Raw genomic sequence first — 19,211 nt, 5'->3', positions numbered from 1 at the left:
TATAGGCTTTCCTAGACATATAAGCTGAAAGGATCCATTGCCAGCAGATTTGTACCGAAATTATTTAAAGGATGTCCTTCAGGCAGAATGAAAAGGATACCAGAAAGATATCAGCACAAAACAACTGCAGAGCACTGGAAGTGGTAACTACACAGGTATACATATAAGATTTTTTTGTCATTATTTAGGTTGATTTAAAGGAAAGCTGACTTTAAATAAGAGAGTAGTAATGTGTTGTGAGATTTATGGTACATGCTATTTATAAGCAAAGTGTGAAAAATAGCATAAAGACCAGGAAGGGGAAAATGGAAGGTTCTTGTACTAAGTGTGAGGTGTTTACAATAAACTTGTAGGTACACTGTCAAGAGATAAAAGAAATCTCCAGGCCCAGAAGGTTTCACTACAGAATTTCAACAAAAATTTAAAGTAAAAATTAATGCCAATTCTATACAATTTCTCCCAAAAAAACAGAAGAGGAGAAAACACCTCCCAATTCATTTTACAAGGTCAGTATTACCCTGATACCAAAACCAGACCAAAAAATGTACAAAACAAATTAAATAGCAAAACTTCAAGCCAATAACCTTCATGAATACAGATAAAACAGTAACACAAAATATGCTCTCTGGCCACAATGGATTTAAATCAGGAATCAATAATAAACACATCTAAAATATTCCTGAATATTTGGAAACAAAATAGGACACTTGTAAATAAAATGCCATGTTAAGCCTTTTCATGTTTTCTCATTGCTCTTACTTAAACCAACTTTACATTATTTTTAAAATTTAATCATTTAATTACTTAAAAGGTCTCCAAATATTTACAAATGTATCTGAAAAATAACACACAGATGTCTGTCTAAATTAATATTTACCATGAATAAGATGATGCTACTCTCTGTGGTGCTAAGCATTTCAATAACCAGTAAATAAGTCAGTAAACTTGATATTGTTTACTGATAACAATATTTTAATTATCACTTATCAAAGTATAATTTGGCAGTAAAAACCACTTTTCACAAAGACATTACAGGTAGGTCAACAAATCAATCTTGATTCATTCATTTTGCTTCTCCATTTCTCCTGGAAGCTTTTGAAGTATCCATGACTTCAGTTCTTCTAGCTCAGCTTTGCCTAGCTCATGGTAAACACCTGGGAGACTATGAAACTTCGTGCTCACTCTTAGGGACTTTAACACGGAGTTTGTCTCTTCACCCCAAGAATGAGGAACTAACTCATCTGCAGTGCCGTGACACTGGAATAATTCAGGGAGTACACCATCACTTTCCTGAAGAGCCTGAAGAACAGGATGTACAAATGGAAAAGTTTAAGAAATTCATTGATGAACATCATTCTTGGAAATCAGACAGGGCAGAAAACTTCCAATATTTAAAGGGAAAAGAGGCAGTGGTGGTGTGGTCTAAGGTGCACACTGGTGGTCCTGGACTGGGGGCCCAGCTAGTTGCTGGCACCAAGTGAGCTATGGTTGTACATGACCAGCACTGACTCCATACAGGACCGTCTCAAACACAGTCGAAGCATTTCCTGAAGAAACCGTATGACTCCGTAAGACAAACTTCTTTACATAGAGAGTGGAGAGAGGGAGGAATGCAGGCACCATCAAGAGAAAAATTACATTCTAGTTTTCATTTCTGTATCTGCTGTTTCTAATTCTGGTATGAAGTTACAACACTATAGTATCGTTTCGTATATTAGCATATTGCTATGAGACAGGTGTCGGGAATGTAATTGGTCATTTGTTTCGATTATGTTCATGACATAAAACAACAAGCCTGGCTATAATCATCTCTATTTTTATTATGTGTAAGGGATACATATGATTTTTATCCTTTCCTCTTGGACACCATGCTTAATAATATTCTTTCTATGGTATTTCCTGAACATTAATGACCAGCTGGAATTAATATTCATTATGACTGATTGGGGATGGATTCTCAGGAGTGCTCTGTGCATCGACTGCAATTGCTTCATGATCAATTTTGTTTTAGTTTCAATGTGTGAATATTTCACGCTTTTTTTTTTGGTTTTCTTTTGTTTTTAAAATCTGGAACTTACCTGGTACACAGCAGATGTTTTATTCAGAAAACTAGAAAGAGCAAATACTCCTGCCACATCTTGATGATTTCTGTACACTAAATGCATTGCCATGCACCCTCCCATAGAAAATCCTCCTAAAAGAAGCAAAAATTCACTTAATCAGAAAAAGCCAGAATCTATGCAACAATAATTCAGAACAAGATACATCTGGGCCAATATTCCATGCATGTTTTAAAATATTTGGAGACACAGTGCGAAAAAGAAATTTAGTCTACTTTAGATCTCATTAAAAAAAGGACCTGCAATGCGTAAACGACACGGGCTCATCTGTCATCACTGGTAAGGAGACTTGTTATAAAAAGAGCTGGAATTAAACAAAGAAATCATGTTCAACGAGTAAAAATATTTACCATAGTTCAAAATATGAGTCATAGTACAAGTGTTATTTGTTTAAACATCTAGTGTCTACTTATATTTTGCTTATACTTGTGTTATAGGAGTCCTCACTGCAACTAGAATTAATAACATGCATCTTTCTGTCGTTCTTGCCAAGCTCTGAGCCCCATGAGGAGTTAAATTTCCAGTGTCTGCCATATAATAGATGCTTAGCGATTTTTTAGGGAGGATGATCAAAAATCTGGTGAGCCAGTGAAAACATCTCTAAATTACAATATCGTTTTGGAAACTGATTTGTGGTGGTATAATTAAAAACGTACTTACCTATATAAACTTTCTCAAAGTTAAAAAAATAATTTACTCATTTAACAAACTTTTATTGTCTTTTATGTGCCAAACACTGTGCTAGTCACTGGAGATATGCAGTCTAAAATACACGGTCCTGTGCTCCCTTCGGTAGCACATATATGAAAATACATGGGCCCTTCTCCTCAAGGGGGCACCAGAGACGTCACAGGATATGGAGACAGGTATGTGACCTGGTGACGCAACTTCAGGGGAGAGACCAGGGATGCTAGTCCCCAGTTTGAGTGAGACTTACAAGGCATCTTATTTACATTTTGTGAGAAATAAATATAGAAAGTGAATCACACAGCCACACTCTTATGGAAATACAAGAATATACACTGGTGCAGAATCCAGATCTCGCTTCCAGCCTCCTGCTTTATTTCACTTAACAAAGTGTAAAGCTGAGTCCTTAGAGACTATAAATTTGAATTTACCACAATCTACTTTTACAGATGAAGTGAATGGAGGCCCAAGATTAGGTGACCTGCTTAAGGATGCACCCCTAATTTTAGTTGTAAACCAGGACTTTTGGAATCTAGATTGCTTGCAACAGACTTTAATGTGCTCTCTACTATCTTCTGGTATTTATTAGAATAGAACGGCTTTTAAATTTTACTTATGTATTTTTATATTTTATTTATTTACTTAATAATATTTAATAGTATTATTGGGCCAACTGACAGTATCATTTTGGACCCAGGATACAATGTGTGACTGACGATTACGAGGTTTGCAAAGTCTAGATTTTTGAGAAGCACATAATATGTAAATAATTACAGTGTATGATAAATATTACATCTGTGGTTTTCAACATACCAGAGGGAAATAATAGGGTCTCGTCAGTAGCAGAAGTGCACCATGGATGAGAACCACTTGAAAGGCTCTTTCAAAATAGCCCCCACGCCAGCCACAGATGCAGATATGGTTAATTAGAGATCACAAATGGGCTTGGCAGGGGCAGAGGCAGCACGCACATCTTAAAATCGACTGTGAAAGTTGCATATGTGCCTCAAATTCCCAAAAAGGTTAAAAACCACTGGGTTCCGGGGTGCCTGGGTGGCTCAGACAAAGTGTCTGACTCCTGATTTTGGCTCAGGTCCTGATCTCATAGTTCACGAGTTCAGGCAGAGTTGGGCTCTGCACTGACAGTGCAGAGCCTGCTTGGGATTCTCTCTCCCTCTCGCTCTGCCCCTCTCCCGTGGGCGTGTTCTCTCTCTCTCTCTCAAAATAAATAAACTTAAAAAAACAACACTGAGCTCCATTACCTACGAACGTGCACATTAATGAACCTTTGCCATGCTCCACGTGGATATGAAGACCTTACCACAGACAAGACTAGCGTTTCTGGTGAACATTCACTGTTAAGTAAGCAGAAAGAATTCTAAACTTCCTGGGTTGTGCCACCATTCTAGTTACAGACTTGTCTTTGCTTCTCAAGATTTTCTATGTAATACAGTACGTGGGTTATAAAGCAAACGCTTCTTGAAATACAACTGCTATCACGTTTTCATTTATTAAATATAAATTAGTTCTCTAGATTGGGCTTTATTAAGCATTTGCATATTACAGATTGAAAAACTGGTGGTGCAATCTTTGAGGGTAAGAAACGGTTCTTTCTTCCTTCCAGCATGACGTGGTGCTTGCGAGCTCATGAGGGAGCTCAGCAAAGTGTCTCCACCGTCTGGTGCACACGTGCTGACAAGCTGGCCTCCCCACTGCACGTGCCCCCATGGTGAGTACAGTGGCTGCTACATAGTGACAACTCAATAAAGTCTGTTCAGTTAGAAACCATGTATTACGGGGTGAAAACAATACAAAGTTTACACACGTCTCTTAAATTTATTGTATTTAAAAATTTGTTTTTAATGTTTTTATTTATTTTTGAGACAGAGAGAGACAGAGCATGAGCAGGGGAGGAGCAGAGAGAGAGGGAGACACAGAATCCGAAGCAGGCTCCAGGCTCTGAGCTGCCAGCACAGAGCCCGACGCGGGGCTCGAACCCACAGACCGCGAGATCATGACCTGAGCTGAAGTCGGACGTTTAACTGACTGAGGCACCCAAGTGCCCCAAATTTATCGTATTTAAAAGGACATGATGCATTTTCTAATTCAAAGTCTGGTGGGAGAGGACCACGTGGAAGTAAAGGAAACTGAGTTCTAATCCTACCAGTGACACTCTCGCCGAGTGTCTTTGGGTAAATTATTTAAAACCCAGGATGTCATTTCCAATAAGATTAGATAATTGCACTAGATGATCTCTAGGGTCTCCACCAAGTTTTTAAATCTATAATATATAAATGCTTCATAATCACGTGTAAAAGTCGAAACAGCAAGGACTTTCAAAGTTTACAGAGCTTCTGTAAAAACAGACGCCTACTTTGAGAGTAAGAATCCGTATCTTCCAGAACACAATTTCAGCCTTCTGTAAAGTTCACAGAACCAGTCTTAGCAAATGCATTCTTTGCTTCATCCCTTCAGATCCCCCCCTTCCTCCAATTTACTTATAAAATGAAATTCAAGGTTGCTTATAATCAAACCCACTCTTAACAATAAAACTGCATCTCTAAAATGAGGGCGGAATGTGAGGGAGGCGAGATGGGGCTGCTGGAAGAATGAGAGATCAAGAACAAAAGAGAAGGAGGGACACAGACCGTGGTATGGGGGAGCAGCAGCAATTAGGGGAATGACTCGACTTCCAACTGCTCCCCTGTAGCAGGACAGCATTCTTTAACAGAAGCGATCATGCCAAATCATACTAGAAACTTTTCCTAGCACTGAACTCCTGGGTGGAATTTGTCAAGTAGGTCTTTATTGAACATAAAACTCAAAACCAGACATTTTACATACAGCCACTTCTGCTCTTGATTCTTTTATAAAAAGTCCGGGACATAAAGAAAACATTCAGTAGTCTAATAAGGTTCATGTGAACAGGGTTTTGTGTCTGTTTTATTCACTGATGTACCCTCCCTATGCTTAGAACAGTGCCTGGCACATAGTAGGCACTTAAATATTGTATCTAATCAGTGAATAAATGTAATTGTAGTCCCATAAGAATATTTCTGTAAGGGGACAAATTTCTATCATCAGGAAATGTAGCTATCTGGTGATTGGACTTGATATAAAAGTAAAGCTTAGAAAATGCAGGAGTGAATTGTTAGTGCGCCCCAGGCTAATGATTCCTAAATCTGGCTCCTTGAAAATAGAGGTTCCCAGACTCAGCCCTAGACCCACTAACGCAATCTCAAAGCCTATTTCTAATTTTTAAAAGCTCTTATACCCATAAATCAAATGTATGAGAATCACAGTCTTAGAAAAAAATCAATAGCTGTAAGGCAGACAATTCAGCCTTAGGTAAAATGGGTAAGAACAGAAAGTGAAAATATGGCCATGATTTACAAGAAATCCCTATGTTACAGATACCAAGGCTGTAGGAACAAAGTTTTTATTTTTTGGAGTAATCCAAGAGCTTGAATTATATTTTTGCCAAATGTACCTAAGGAACATATTAAACGTGACCAGCGTGACTAAGGAACTAAATGTTTAATTTTATTTAATTTTAACTAGTTTAAATTTAAGTTTAAATAGTCACATGTGGCTAAGGACTATCATATTGGACAATGAAGTTCTAGGTAATCTCAGCTGCACCAACAATCGAAAAAAGCTTCAAAATTCATAAATGGAGCAAAAAGAAAATATTTCATAAAAAATATTGAGGCTAGGATCATTAAATGTGAACTTTTAATATGATAAAGATTTAAAAATCACATCACAAGAGGGGTGCTTGCGTGGCTCAATCGGTTAAGAGTCCAACTTCAGCTCAGGTCATGATCTCATGGTTTGTGAGTTCAAGCCCCGCACTGGGCTCTGTGCTGACAGGTTGGGCCTGGAGCCTGCTTCGGATTCTGTGTCTCCCTCTCTCTCTGCCCTTCCCCTGCTCACACCTCTGTCTCTGTGTCTCAAAAAATGAATAAACATTAAAAAAAACCTTTTTTGATAACAAAAATCACATCACAAGATAGAATTTGAACATGATAAGCAAAAACAACTTTATTGAAAAAATTTTACAGATTAAATTCCCCCCTCCATCATTTCATTTTTATTGATCAGAGAAACCTAATTACTTTGTGTGGTTTCAGAGCCCCCTAGATGAAACCAGTCTAGTAAGAATAAAACCAAAAGTAAGAAAGAAAACATTTTCTCACATATATCATTATGAAGAAATATAAATGCATCCTGCAGACATTTAACCTCATGTTTAATACTCATAATTTACAATGAGAATAAATGTACTCATTGAAATCTTATTATTTAAAGATTTAATCTAAGTCCTTTACCCAATTATAATCTTGTGAGGTAATCTGCAATTTCTCACCAGCCATCTTTGACAATACAATCACCTTTAGCATCACATTTTACTATGAAAAGGGACTTTGTGTATTTTTTCCTAATAGAAGGAAATTTAACACAAAAGACTAGTTATTTGAATTCAATTTCCATCTAAGTGACTAAAATGCAATATAAAATATACTGTTCAATAAGTAAATACCAAATAGTAAACTCATTGTAGGTAATGGTTATAATGTATATTTATAGTTGCTGGCAAGGTATTAAAACGTCAAGAGTTAACATTTCAACATACATTTAAGATTAACAAGCTGAATAAAACATGTTAAAAAAATAATAAACCTAGCTTTTATGAACTCTTTAAATAAAATAAAACAGAAACAATGTATAAAAAACTATACTGGGAAAACTAGTCTATCTGAAAACAAAATCCAGAGGAAAAAAATACCTATAATTCAAGTTTACCATCAATTGAATAGGATTTTTAAAATGTAATAAAATCTACCCTCCCTACAAATTTCAACAACTCTTCCATTTAAACTTATGTATTATAGTAATTCAGACTGAGCTATGATAAAGTCTCAAAGAATTGGGGTCTAGGGCTGTAATTTTCCTCCAATACAAAATTTACAGGGTAAACAGAATACTTATCATCTTCCATAAAAAGCTGTTAGAACAGCAGTTACAAGCCTTTAAAGTTCTAATCGTTGTTGAAGAAACACAAGTTGTTTAATTAAGACACATATATGCTAAAAGAAAATAGAAAACTGCTATCATTCTCCAAGTGTTAGGTCAAGAAAGAGCTTCAGAAGAAACTTGTAGAAGGTCAGCCCAAAGGGAGCCTATAAACTCTGGTGCTAATCTTCATCTTGGTAATTCCAATTATCCCTTCATTTTTATTTTAAATATTGTAAAATTAATACATTGATATATACCCAGTATACAAAGTGTTTTCACCCTACAGACAGAAATGAGTCATCCAAAGTTTCACTCTTCATACATAATTTTAACATGTTTTTAAAAATTCACTTAACAGTTAAACCCTCTACATGTACCATTTTTTGTACCTTGCTTTTTCTTTCGTATCATACTGACTTGAAAGTCTTTCAACAGAATTATAAAATCCGTTATTTTATTAATTGAACACATACTTACAAAGTTCCTTCTATGTGTACATATAGCATTTAATAGTTACATAATATTCAGTTATATTAATAGACCATAATTCCCTTAACCATTTCCCTCATGGTTGGCATTTAAAACATCCATGTAAATGACTCAGGTGTAATTTCAGGAGCACTTGATTCTCCCTGCTCCATAATTCTGACAGTATGCTCATATTATCAAAATTCTTATTATCTGGTTATATCAGTTTTTAGGTTCTATACATCCTAGATCGAAGTTAAACCTACATTTTGTCAGTTTTGTCTTAACAAATTATCACCACCTAGTGGCCAAAAAAGGAATCCCATCCTAGTACAAAAGGAACCAAGTCAAAGGGTCTGGGTTCTAGTCCCAACTCAATTTTATGTTAGCTAGTAACCTGTTTGATTTTTAGTTTAACATCTGAAATGAGAATAATAATTTCCTGTTCTACCTATCACAAGGCTCAAAAGAGATATTGTGCATGAAAACAACCTCATAATTTAAACACTATCTAAAAATAAAACATTATGATGTAGAGTAACAGCAATTTAAAAACTGTCAAGTGTAATATAAATGCCAACAATTTTAGTAGTATTACTACTATATACACTTTTAAAGCACAACAGTACACATGGGAAAAATTTTATACCTTTCTCCATTTTGATTTCTCACATTATACAGAAACATAGGAAATGAGTTTTAAGACAGATAGTAACAGAGATACAGATGTTAATAGAATAAGATGTTAATATGTTAATAAAATAAGAATTAGACAGGACGATCTAGCATTACTAATAATTTTCTCAGCATAGAAGATTTGATCCCAGGGCTTATTAATAACTCTCTTGTCAAAAATCAGAAAGTGATTTAAAGTCACTGTTCTGCTGCCTTTCTCCTAACTTTTGTCATACCCTCTGTGGAATCATGTGTGGTATAAATATATAAAATCAAATAAATAACTATGTTTTTAAAGTTTATTTATTTATTTTTGAGGGGGAGAGAGAGAGAGAGAGAGAGAGAGAGAGAGAGAGCGAGCCAGAGTGCGTGAGCGAGCATGGGGGAGGGGCAGAGAGAGACTGGGAGAGAGAATCTGGAGCAGACTCTGCCCTAGTATGGAGTCTGCTCAGGATTCCCTCTCTCTCTCTCTCTCTCTCTCTCTCTCTCCCCCCTCTCAGCATTCCCGCGCTCTTTCTCTAAGATAAAAATAAAATAAAAAGAAAGCAATATATTTCCACTGATGACTAGAAAACCAAGATTTTGCTTTCATAGCTAACATTTGCAGTTGACTATAATGTCCTCAAGTATAATCTTTTTCATCTTCATGTTCCCTAAATCCTGAAACTGTGTGTTAGTTGCCATCATTCCCTTGCATCTATTGCTGTTCTCCTGGCCTTCAGACTGGCCAACCGTCTATGGCGTTATCAGCATAAGCCTTCTGAAATGTACACTTGATCACATCATTCTCTGCATCTAATCTGATAATCCTAGGGGACTGGATGGCATACTAAACTAGTATTTTCTGAGAGATTCTGATGTGCCCCTTGCTTTCTTTCCCTCTCTGTTTACCAGTCATATTTTAACTCATTCGTTAAAACTCAGTTGGAGCCATCTCTTCTAAGAAGCAGTCCCTAACTCCTCCCAAAAGATTTACTTGTTCTTTCCTCACTGCTCACATTGTACCTTGTATACACTTTTACAATACACTGTATTAGAACACCTTACTTCTGTACCTTCCTCATCAGTCTAGAAACGTTTTGATAGTTTTCTCGGTACTCCAAGACTTAAAATTTTTATTAACAATTTGGAGATCAAATTTAGTATGAGAACTATCATTTTTGACCTGAGCAAACTAGATAGACTAACCCCAAATAGTTGCAAAACATACATTATAAAAGCAATTGTCTTTAAAACTAAGCTTAATAAAACACCACTAATTAAAATAAAACCACAGACACAGAACAGGCTCCCACCCACTCAAATACAGAGAATAGTGTTGTTTTATAAAGCTTACACTGGTTGCAGTTATAATCTCAGAGATAAGGGCTCCAGGAGCACATGTTATATGATACTAAGTCAGAAATGTTATCACATGTTAAACAAAATCAATAAGGATAACAATTAAAAATGTTTTACCTATTATCTCCGTGTTTTTCCTTTTCAATATTAAAATTTTCTACATTTTTCTTTTACAATGAACTTTTAAAAATAACCCAAACTCACTGGAGTGCACTGTGTTTGTGTGTACTAAAAATTGGTCAGAATCTTAAATGCATTTTTCTTTGACTCCCCACGGAATCCCTCCTTCGTTTAACATGTTACGAATAGCACTTAAATCTTACTCCACTTAAAATGTACTATCATAGATACTACAAAAGCACAAAAACCAGTTGGAAGTTATTAAGCAGTAACTTCCTTTTAAATAATGCATGAAAAAGAAAGCAAGAAATCCAGCATGTACACCATTGAGGAGAAAGAAAACAGATGATGGGGAAGAAGTGGTGAGCCGTCTAAAGGTCTCCCAGGGGCGGCCGTGGCCTTAGTAGGGCCCTTCTGCTCTTTGGAGTGACCATGGCATAAAGACTGTTTAATAACAGGAAGAAAACGGTCTCAAAATTACATGCCAGACACATTTCTAAGTATTTTGACTAACTCAACTATCACAAATCTGTAAGATAGGTATATTATTATCGCCCAAGCACAGAGGTTAAGGAGATCCTATGCCTACAAAGTAGTGAATCTAGGATTAGAAGCTAACCCACATAAAGAAGACGGCAAACAAAAAAGGGGAGGTATTATGATGAATGTTTTGTCATAGTATAAGAGGTCAAGAATCATGTGTGTTTTGGGGTACATGTAATGTTATAGACTGTTATTGAAGATTTATGTTCACTGACTAGTTAAATAACAATACAGGTAACAAGAACAAAGCACACTGAGTCTGTGCTCTGTGGTCTTTTTCACATTGTAAGCTAAGAAAGAGGCTTTATTGAAGCTAATCAGCTCATCTCAAAAATTCTAAAAAAAATCTTCCTTTTCCAGCGTTTTGTATTCAAAAAATAATATATACCTATTATATATAACATGTTAATATGGCTTTGCCATAAATTTCAATTTTTTAAATTTTGCAATGTAATAATCTACAAAGCTTCCACAGAGAAATTTTGTTGTTACAGATTCAATGGTGTTTTGATAAAATACTGACCATATTACTGATGGCTTTATAAAAAGACTTTTTTGGTTTGTTTGTTTAAGAGAGAGATAGAGGGCATGAGTGAGGTGAGGGGCAGAGAGAGAGAGAAAGAGAGAGAGAGGGAGAGAAAATCTTAAGCAGGCTCCACACTCAGCACAGAGCCTGATGTGGGCTCGACCCCACAACCCTTGGGTTCACAACCTCAGTTGAAATCAAGAGTGGAATGCTCAACTGGGCCACCTAAAGCCCCTAAATAAGACTATACTTTAACAAGGCTCTCTTGGTACTTTAGAAAATATTAAAATCTCCATGATATGGTAAAAAGCAAATAAAATAAATCCCAGATGAATCAAAGAAGTACAGGTAAAAAATAAATCACATATAGAAAACCAGTAGAAAACCTATTTGAATATTTATCCAAGTTCTAGAGACTTTCTCACACTAAGACATTATTTGGGAAAAGAAAATCATAAAAGGAAAGAGTAACAGACAACTAAGAAAAGCCTTCCTGTGTTAAAATACAACAAAAAGAAGTAGATGGAGAATAACAAAATAAGTATGAATTAATTACGACTTTTCATTTACTTATTTTTGGCAAATATTTTTCAAGGCAATATTATTCAGTGATGATGCAGTAAGACGGACATTCTAATAGGAGTGGGAGAAGTACCAACTGGTACAATTTTTTGGTGAAAGGAATTCGAAAATATGTATTAAAAGTCTTAAAAATGTTTAAATTGAATGGGAGAATCATGGGCTTTGAAATGAAGTAAACCTCAATTCCAGCTTTTTTTTTTTTTTTTTTTTTTTTTACAGTTTATTCATTTATTTCGAGATAGAGTGAAAGCGTGAGTTGGGGAGGGGCAGAGAGAGAGAGGGAGAGACAGAGAATCCCAAGCAGGCTACGCACTGTCAGTGCAGAGCCCGATCTGGGGCTCGAATGCAGGAACCGCGAGATCATGACCAGGCGCCCAGGTGCCCCAATTCAAAACTCTTATTAGCTCTTTGACCTTACAACAGTCCCCACGGCCTCTTTCCAGAGATGAGTAATACGAAGTAGCTGATGGATGTGGGGAAGGGAAGAGGTGGGGACGGAAGGAGACGAGCAGATGGCAGTTATCGGTCAACATGACAGAATCTTTAGCTCATATACATTGAGTACTAATCAGAATATTTTCTACTTTTTTACGTACAAAGATTTTGCAGTTTTATCTTAAAGCAAATTCTTACCCTAATCTTTGGTTTTCCCACTGTCATCACATTACTTTGGAATCTCTGGAATCAATCACTTTGGAATCAACTACTGAATTGATCAATTACTGAATTGGTTTCCCCCACACACAACTTCGCATCTGTTCACTTAACCCTCCTGCCAGATTAGTTTTCCTGACACACAGTTCTAACGAGCTGCATGACTCACAGACCTTCTTTGATCATCCCTCACCAATCATCCACAGAATAAAGGACAGAAGGGGAACCGGAAAGAATTTGAGAGCCTAGAATGAGCCAAGTATTTTACAAACACCAACTCCCAGGAAAACAGATGTTGTATTGTTACTCCCACACAGGTGAGGCAGCAGAAAAGTAGTGTAGGTAATATGTGGTGGTAACAAGGCAGACGTCACATTTGAACCTGTATCTGTCACTATACCATCCTGCTCTGCAGTCTCTTAGCACAGCCATCAGAGTCAACAAGGCATTTTCCTTGGACAACAGACTTTCTGCTAAAGCCATCTAACGTCCAGACAGATAAAAACAAGCACTACTTTTTCTAGTTCATATCATTCTTTATGCCTAGACCTCCACACTACAATAGATAAAACTACTTATGTGTGCATCTCAAATCTCAAATGCCACTGCTACCTTCCTATTAATTCTCGAATAGCCTCAAGGTATGATCTCTGCTTTCAATTCCTGTCCTACTTAATTACTTAAATCAGCAATTCACTGACCAGGTCATGCCATTCATTATAAATTTCCTAAGCATTTGCTCTGTGCCAGGAATTGTGATGGGTCCTGGGAAGAAGTAATAAATGCACGTGATCATTCTCTTTGAAGAGCCAGCAGGTACATTGCTTTAGGTCACTTATCACAGGCTTGCTGGCATTACAGTAATCACTGTAAGTACCTAATGGCTCTTCCAGGTTGTTAACATTTGTGAGACAGATCCTTTTTTATTGATCTGTGTGTCCCTTTGAGCATCTAACATGCCTGGCACACAGTAGGAACTTAGAAAATATTTGCTAAATGACTGAATGACAGACTTTGTCATACATTCCCACATTTTGGATTCTGTTTTGTAACTGTTTTATAATTTACCCCTACACTGAGTTGCGTGCCTTTCCTCATGGTCTTCCCAGCACTCCCATTATGTTTTAAAACAAACTTTGTTTTTGAGAGAGAGTGAGTGCAAGTGAGGGAGGCACAGAGAGAGAGGGAGACAGAGGAGTCTAGGCAGGCTCTGTGCTGGGCTCAATCTCAAGAATCACAAGATCATGACCTGAGCCCAACCTGGAGGCTTAACTGACTGAGCCACCCAGGCACCCCCTTATGTTTTGTATTTAGATGCTGAAACAGAGGACCAGGAAGGTGATGTTACTGGGCTGGAGGGCTCACTGCTTTCAATTAACAAAAGTGGAAGTTGAAGGCAAGGCAGAAGACAATGGATTTTATTCATCATATTATACTGCTTCTCAACTCAATGACTAGTTCAGTACTTCAATAAACACAAAGGAAGTTTACTAATTTACCAAATTCTGTCTATACAAGATCTCAATGTGCATTTTATGGTTATTTAGAATATGATAGAGCTAATTTGCTTTATAATTTCATCATTAAATGCAAGTCATTTTAAATTGAATAGTTGTATTTGAAAATAAAACTCATTCACCAAAATATATTCTGTACCATCTACATTCTACCCAGCCAATCTCACTTTCCTATGTATTATATAAATACAGATTTTAATAGTTTATGTATTTGATGATTACAGAAAAAGGAAAGGGCATTAAGTAGAATAAACAGCTTATATAAAGGTATATATATCCCCTTGGGAAGAGAGATTGCTGAAGACATGTTTAATAAAAGTTTATAAATGCCTTATTCCTGTGACACTAACTCTGAAAGGTATACTTTTCATTAACTTTATATTATATTTTGATTGTATACTCTACCTTAATCATGGTAACAGTAGTTTAAGCATATTTATAAAACTCAAGCTAATTAAAATAAAATGTTTTAAAAACTGAAATGATAATCTTTTAATTGAATATTAAACATGGAATTCTCAAGTTAAGTTATTGTTAAAGAAAATGAATTAAAGTTTCAGGAGCTGTTAATTTCAATATTTTTAAAACCTTCAATATGTAAACTCATATTTGAAACAATGAACAGGTCAAGTGATATACAGGTGTTTCTAAATAATATTCCAAGTAAAGTTCAATGTATAGAAATAGGCAAAAGTGAAAGAAATTTATTAACATTTAAAGGTCTTACCTATTAATATTCTATTCTTCTTGATGCCACTTTTTACTTCATCATCAATCAAATCTGTGAGCACTTTACACATTACATTGATTGATTCAAGGTGTTCTGGGCAGTCATTCGATATTTTAAATCTGTCAAACCATACATTGGAGATTCCTCCTTTCATAGGAGTATATGGCCTGTTTAAAACCAGAAAAAAGAAAGAAGAAAAAAAAAAGGAAAAGAGAATGTTATTAAAAATGAATGTTTCAATTTCTAAAATACTAGTGTGTTGAATAATTTCATTTTCCTCCAAGTTTTAAAAGTTAAAGAATTCATATTAAAAGCAGCCTCAGGCATACTGCATTAACTTGCCTATAATTACATTGATTCCATTAACATTTACTAATAGTCAACTCATCATCTTTCCTTATTCTCTCCATCTTTTCATATTGATAAATATGAAAATCCCCATGAAAAAAGGAATTATATATATAAATTAATATATATACTTACAAATTAATTATAAAATTAATAAATACATAGTGTGCATGCATATATTTTCTTCTGCTCAATTTAAATGACTGATTATTCAGATCTATTTTTTTTATTTGTTTTGATTTGCCTTAGGCCCTTTCTCACCCTCTTGTCCCCCTGTAAATATAGGGTCAATATTTTAGTATTCATAGCCACATGAATAATTTTTATCTCTGCAAAAAGTTTAATACCTCAAGAGTGGAAAAAAAGATTCACCAAAATGCTTTTAAAAAGTGGTTAATTTGTAGCACTTAAGTATGAAAGATGAGTTCATAATTTAAGAGCTTTCTTGATCTCATCCAGATCATTCTTAGAATGGGGGCTAAATTTTTGTTTAATCAAGAGTTGGAACTTTTATTTTTATCTTCTCAGGAAACTTGAAATCGGAGTTGATCAGGAAACTTGAAATCAGAGTTGAATGGGGGTACAAGTAATCTTTGGAAGCACATGATCATACAGATATTCCATACTGTTTGCATCATTTGGGTCTCAGGCTGGGTGCCTCGTTGGACTCACGTTTTATGTGAGAAGATACTCTAGTTGGGTGCTCTGAATAAAACTGATCTTACATGATGCTTTATATTTACATATAAGGTTGGGATGGTTACAATATTAGTGAAGCTTATTCATTGTGTCAAGGTATTCCAAATGTTCTGTTTTAACCAATTACAGTGGGATTAAGGGTTCCTGTGTTCATGTCCTATGTTGGTAAAGGTAAATGAAGGGAAATGAAAACAATCTTACACGCTCCTCTAAACAAACACAGAGGTACCCAAGGATCTATAAGAATAAACATGGAGAACGAAGGTTTTCCAAAGATGAGGGATAAGAGGATTTGATAAAAGAAACTGTTTTCCACTTGGCCAAATGTTCTTTCCCCTTACATGACAGTGAAAATAGGATTTATGTTCCATGCAAGAAAGCCCTAGAAAACACAACCAGTGCTAAACCTACCCATCATAGGGACTCCTGGGTGGCTCAATTGGTTAAGCATCTGACTCTTGATTTCAGCTGAGGTCATGACCTCATGGTTTTTGAGTTTGAGCCCCGTGTTGGACTCTGCACTGACAGTGTGGAGCCTGCTTGGATTCTCTATTTCCCTCTCTATTTGTCCCCTCTCCAGTTCAAGGGCATGCATGCACGTGTGTGCTCCCTCTCGCAAGAATAAACTAAAAAAAAAATAATTCAAGCACCCATCATAACAAGAAATCTAAACCAATAATGATCACAGATGCAGAATTCCTCCTATAGTTACCACTTTGCCCAACTCAGAGTTAGCTGTTTATTCTCACCCTCCAAAGCGAGTGAAATAAAAGTATGAAATATACAGGTAGAACAACAACAACAACAAAACGGAAGGCTGAAAGACACTGAGACCTGTATGTTCTTTAGTGAAAAACCAAGTGGAACCTCAGTAAACCCTAAAAGCTAGTTAGATTCAGTCCTTATTTTCTTATCCACTGGATCAAAAGGACCCCAATGTCTCTGCAGATCTGTCCTTGGGTAATACCCACTCTTTGGGACCAATGGGTGGTACTGAAGACAACAGAACTCATTTTTCTATACTGATCATACCACTCCAAAATAAACCGACATCCACTTTCGGTGCCTAAACCAAGAGGATTATATTTGGAAAGTTTCTCAGAGAAACTGAAAGCAATCTAAAAACAAGAGCTCATCTACAAAGGGCCTTGTTTATTTACAAAAACAGAAGAATGTTATGTTACTTTGCAATACACTATCTAAAATCTGAATGTATATTTTGAATATCCCTCTAAGACAGTACATAAAAACCTACATTTTCTCCTTGTCTATGAAGGTATATGATATTTTGCAAATATGGGAAAGTACATGTGTGCTGTTTTGAGGGTTTTCGTATAAATCTTACTGATTCTGTGCGCCACTCCACCTCCCCACTGCCCCTCCCCCACATCCTGCCCTTCACACTAAGTAAACCATGTTTAGATCTGGAATATACAACCCCGAAGGTGTTTCTTGCACATACATTAAAACATATATCTTTATAGGATATGTTTTACAGCACTATTTTCTTTTCAAATATGAAATAGCCTATTGGCTTTTCTTACGTGCATCATGCTTCCTCCCTTAACAAGACCTTATGGATATCCTTCCATCTGATAGAGTTGGAACTCATCCTTTTAAATGGCTGTATAATTAATACTGATGCTCCACAGTGTCATCAGCCATTCCCCTACTAATGGGCATTTGGTCCTCAGGTTTTAGCCACTAAGAACAGTGCGGCATTAAATATATTTGCATATATATTTTTATGTACTAGGACTTTTATTCCTATGAAAAAGTCCAAGTAACAGAGCTGCTGGATTGAAAGATACAATTTTTATGTTATTAGATGTTTCAAAGTTACTCCCATTAAGGCTGTAAAAAATTCACCTTTATGCAAGAAAAGAGAACATCCTTTTGTCCACAGCCCTAACTGCAATAGGTGCTAACATCCTTTAAAATATTTAAGGGTATCAGCTACAGTTTTAAATCAACTTTCTTGAGGTATAATTCACATACATAAAAGTACATGTTTAAGTATATAAGTCAAAGACCAAACAATGTAATCATCTCCACAATGACACACAACATTCCCTTTACCTCAGAAAATTCCATCATGGTCCTTTGCCAGCAATTCCCATTTACTTCCCAGGCAAATGCTGAGGGATTTTTATCACGAAAGAATAGTGTTTTCTGTTCTAGAACTCAACATAAATGGAATTACCTATTTGTATCATTTGCTATTTTTTTCTATTGTGGTTTAGATTTTGTTACTTTAGAAGAGCACTTGGTCTATAATTGACAGTTAAATAGTTGTCATTTGTACTTTAAGTATTTTTTAACATCTATTTTTACATATTGACATTATGTATTTATGGTGTCTTTTTAAAACTCAGATAAAAGTAACTGCATTTGATATAGTCTGTCCTTAAAAAACAAAAAAAACAACTAAAATTTATAGGTCTCCTGATTTAAGAGGGCTCTTTTCTAATCCATACATGTTTACATATGGAATTCAAAATTTTCTTCTATGATTTTCATTTTCACTTTTATATTTAAGTCTTGAAATTTCCTGGAATTTATTTCATATATGAAGTGTCATAAGAGTTCAAGTTTGGGGCGCCTGGGTGGCTCAGTCGGTGGCTCAGTCCGACTTCGGCTCAGGTCATGATCTCACAGTCTGTGAGTTCGAGCCCCGCTTCAGGCTCTGTGCCGACAGCTCAGAGCCTGGAGCCTGTTTCGGATTCTGTGTCTCCCTCTCTCTCTCTCTCTGACCCTCCTCCTTTCATGCTCTGTCTCTCTGTCTCAAAAAAATAAATAAACGTTAAAAAAAAATTAAAAAAAAAAAGAGTTCAAGTTCATTTTCTTCCATATGGATAATCAATTGCGTCTGTACTACTACTACTAAAAGAAGAAAAAACATCTTTCACAAAGGTGAAATTCCATTTTTTCCATATATTTAATTTTATAGTTCTGACTTATCTAATCTCTCAAACTAGGTTCTGAGAGAGTTACGTCCTGATGTCTAACGCGTACTATATATAATAAATGGACTTCTCTCCAATGGATCTGGAATGGTACTAGTTCTGTATTATCATTGGGGAAATCAAGAAAACAATAACTGAAACCATTTCCTGTGCTTTGTGATTCAGGTGAAGAACCCTGGTGGAGAAAGGCTCTATTTTGTTCTACTGATGTATTTA

General features: G+C 35.9%; 1 protein-coding gene across 1 annotated transcript in view; it reads right to left on the bottom strand.

Annotated features, from left to right (window-relative positions):
• Positions 1-395: 395 nt before the first annotated feature.
• The window catches only part of LYPLAL1 (lysophospholipase like 1), a 38,184-nt gene continuing 19,368 nt past the window's right edge, over positions 396-19,211 (bottom strand). The window contains exons 3-5 of the mRNA XM_003999509.5: positions 14,980-15,149; positions 2,079-2,194; positions 396-1,299 (exon numbers count right to left, since the gene is read on the bottom strand). Of these exons, the coding sequence (XP_003999558.1) occupies positions 1,060-1,299; positions 2,079-2,194; positions 14,980-15,149 (526 nt within the window). The 3' untranslated portion in view covers positions 396-1,059. The remainder of the gene's footprint in view (positions 1,300-2,078; positions 2,195-14,979; positions 15,150-19,211) is intronic.

The sequence above is a fragment of the Felis catus genome, chromosome F1 (genome assembly GCF_018350175.1).
Source record: "Felis catus isolate Fca126 chromosome F1, F.catus_Fca126_mat1.0, whole genome shotgun sequence".
Lineage (NCBI taxonomy): Eukaryota > Metazoa > Chordata > Mammalia > Carnivora > Felidae > Felis > Felis catus.
Note: the sequence above shows the minus strand (reverse complement) of the source record. Positions and strands in the feature narration are given on the sequence as shown.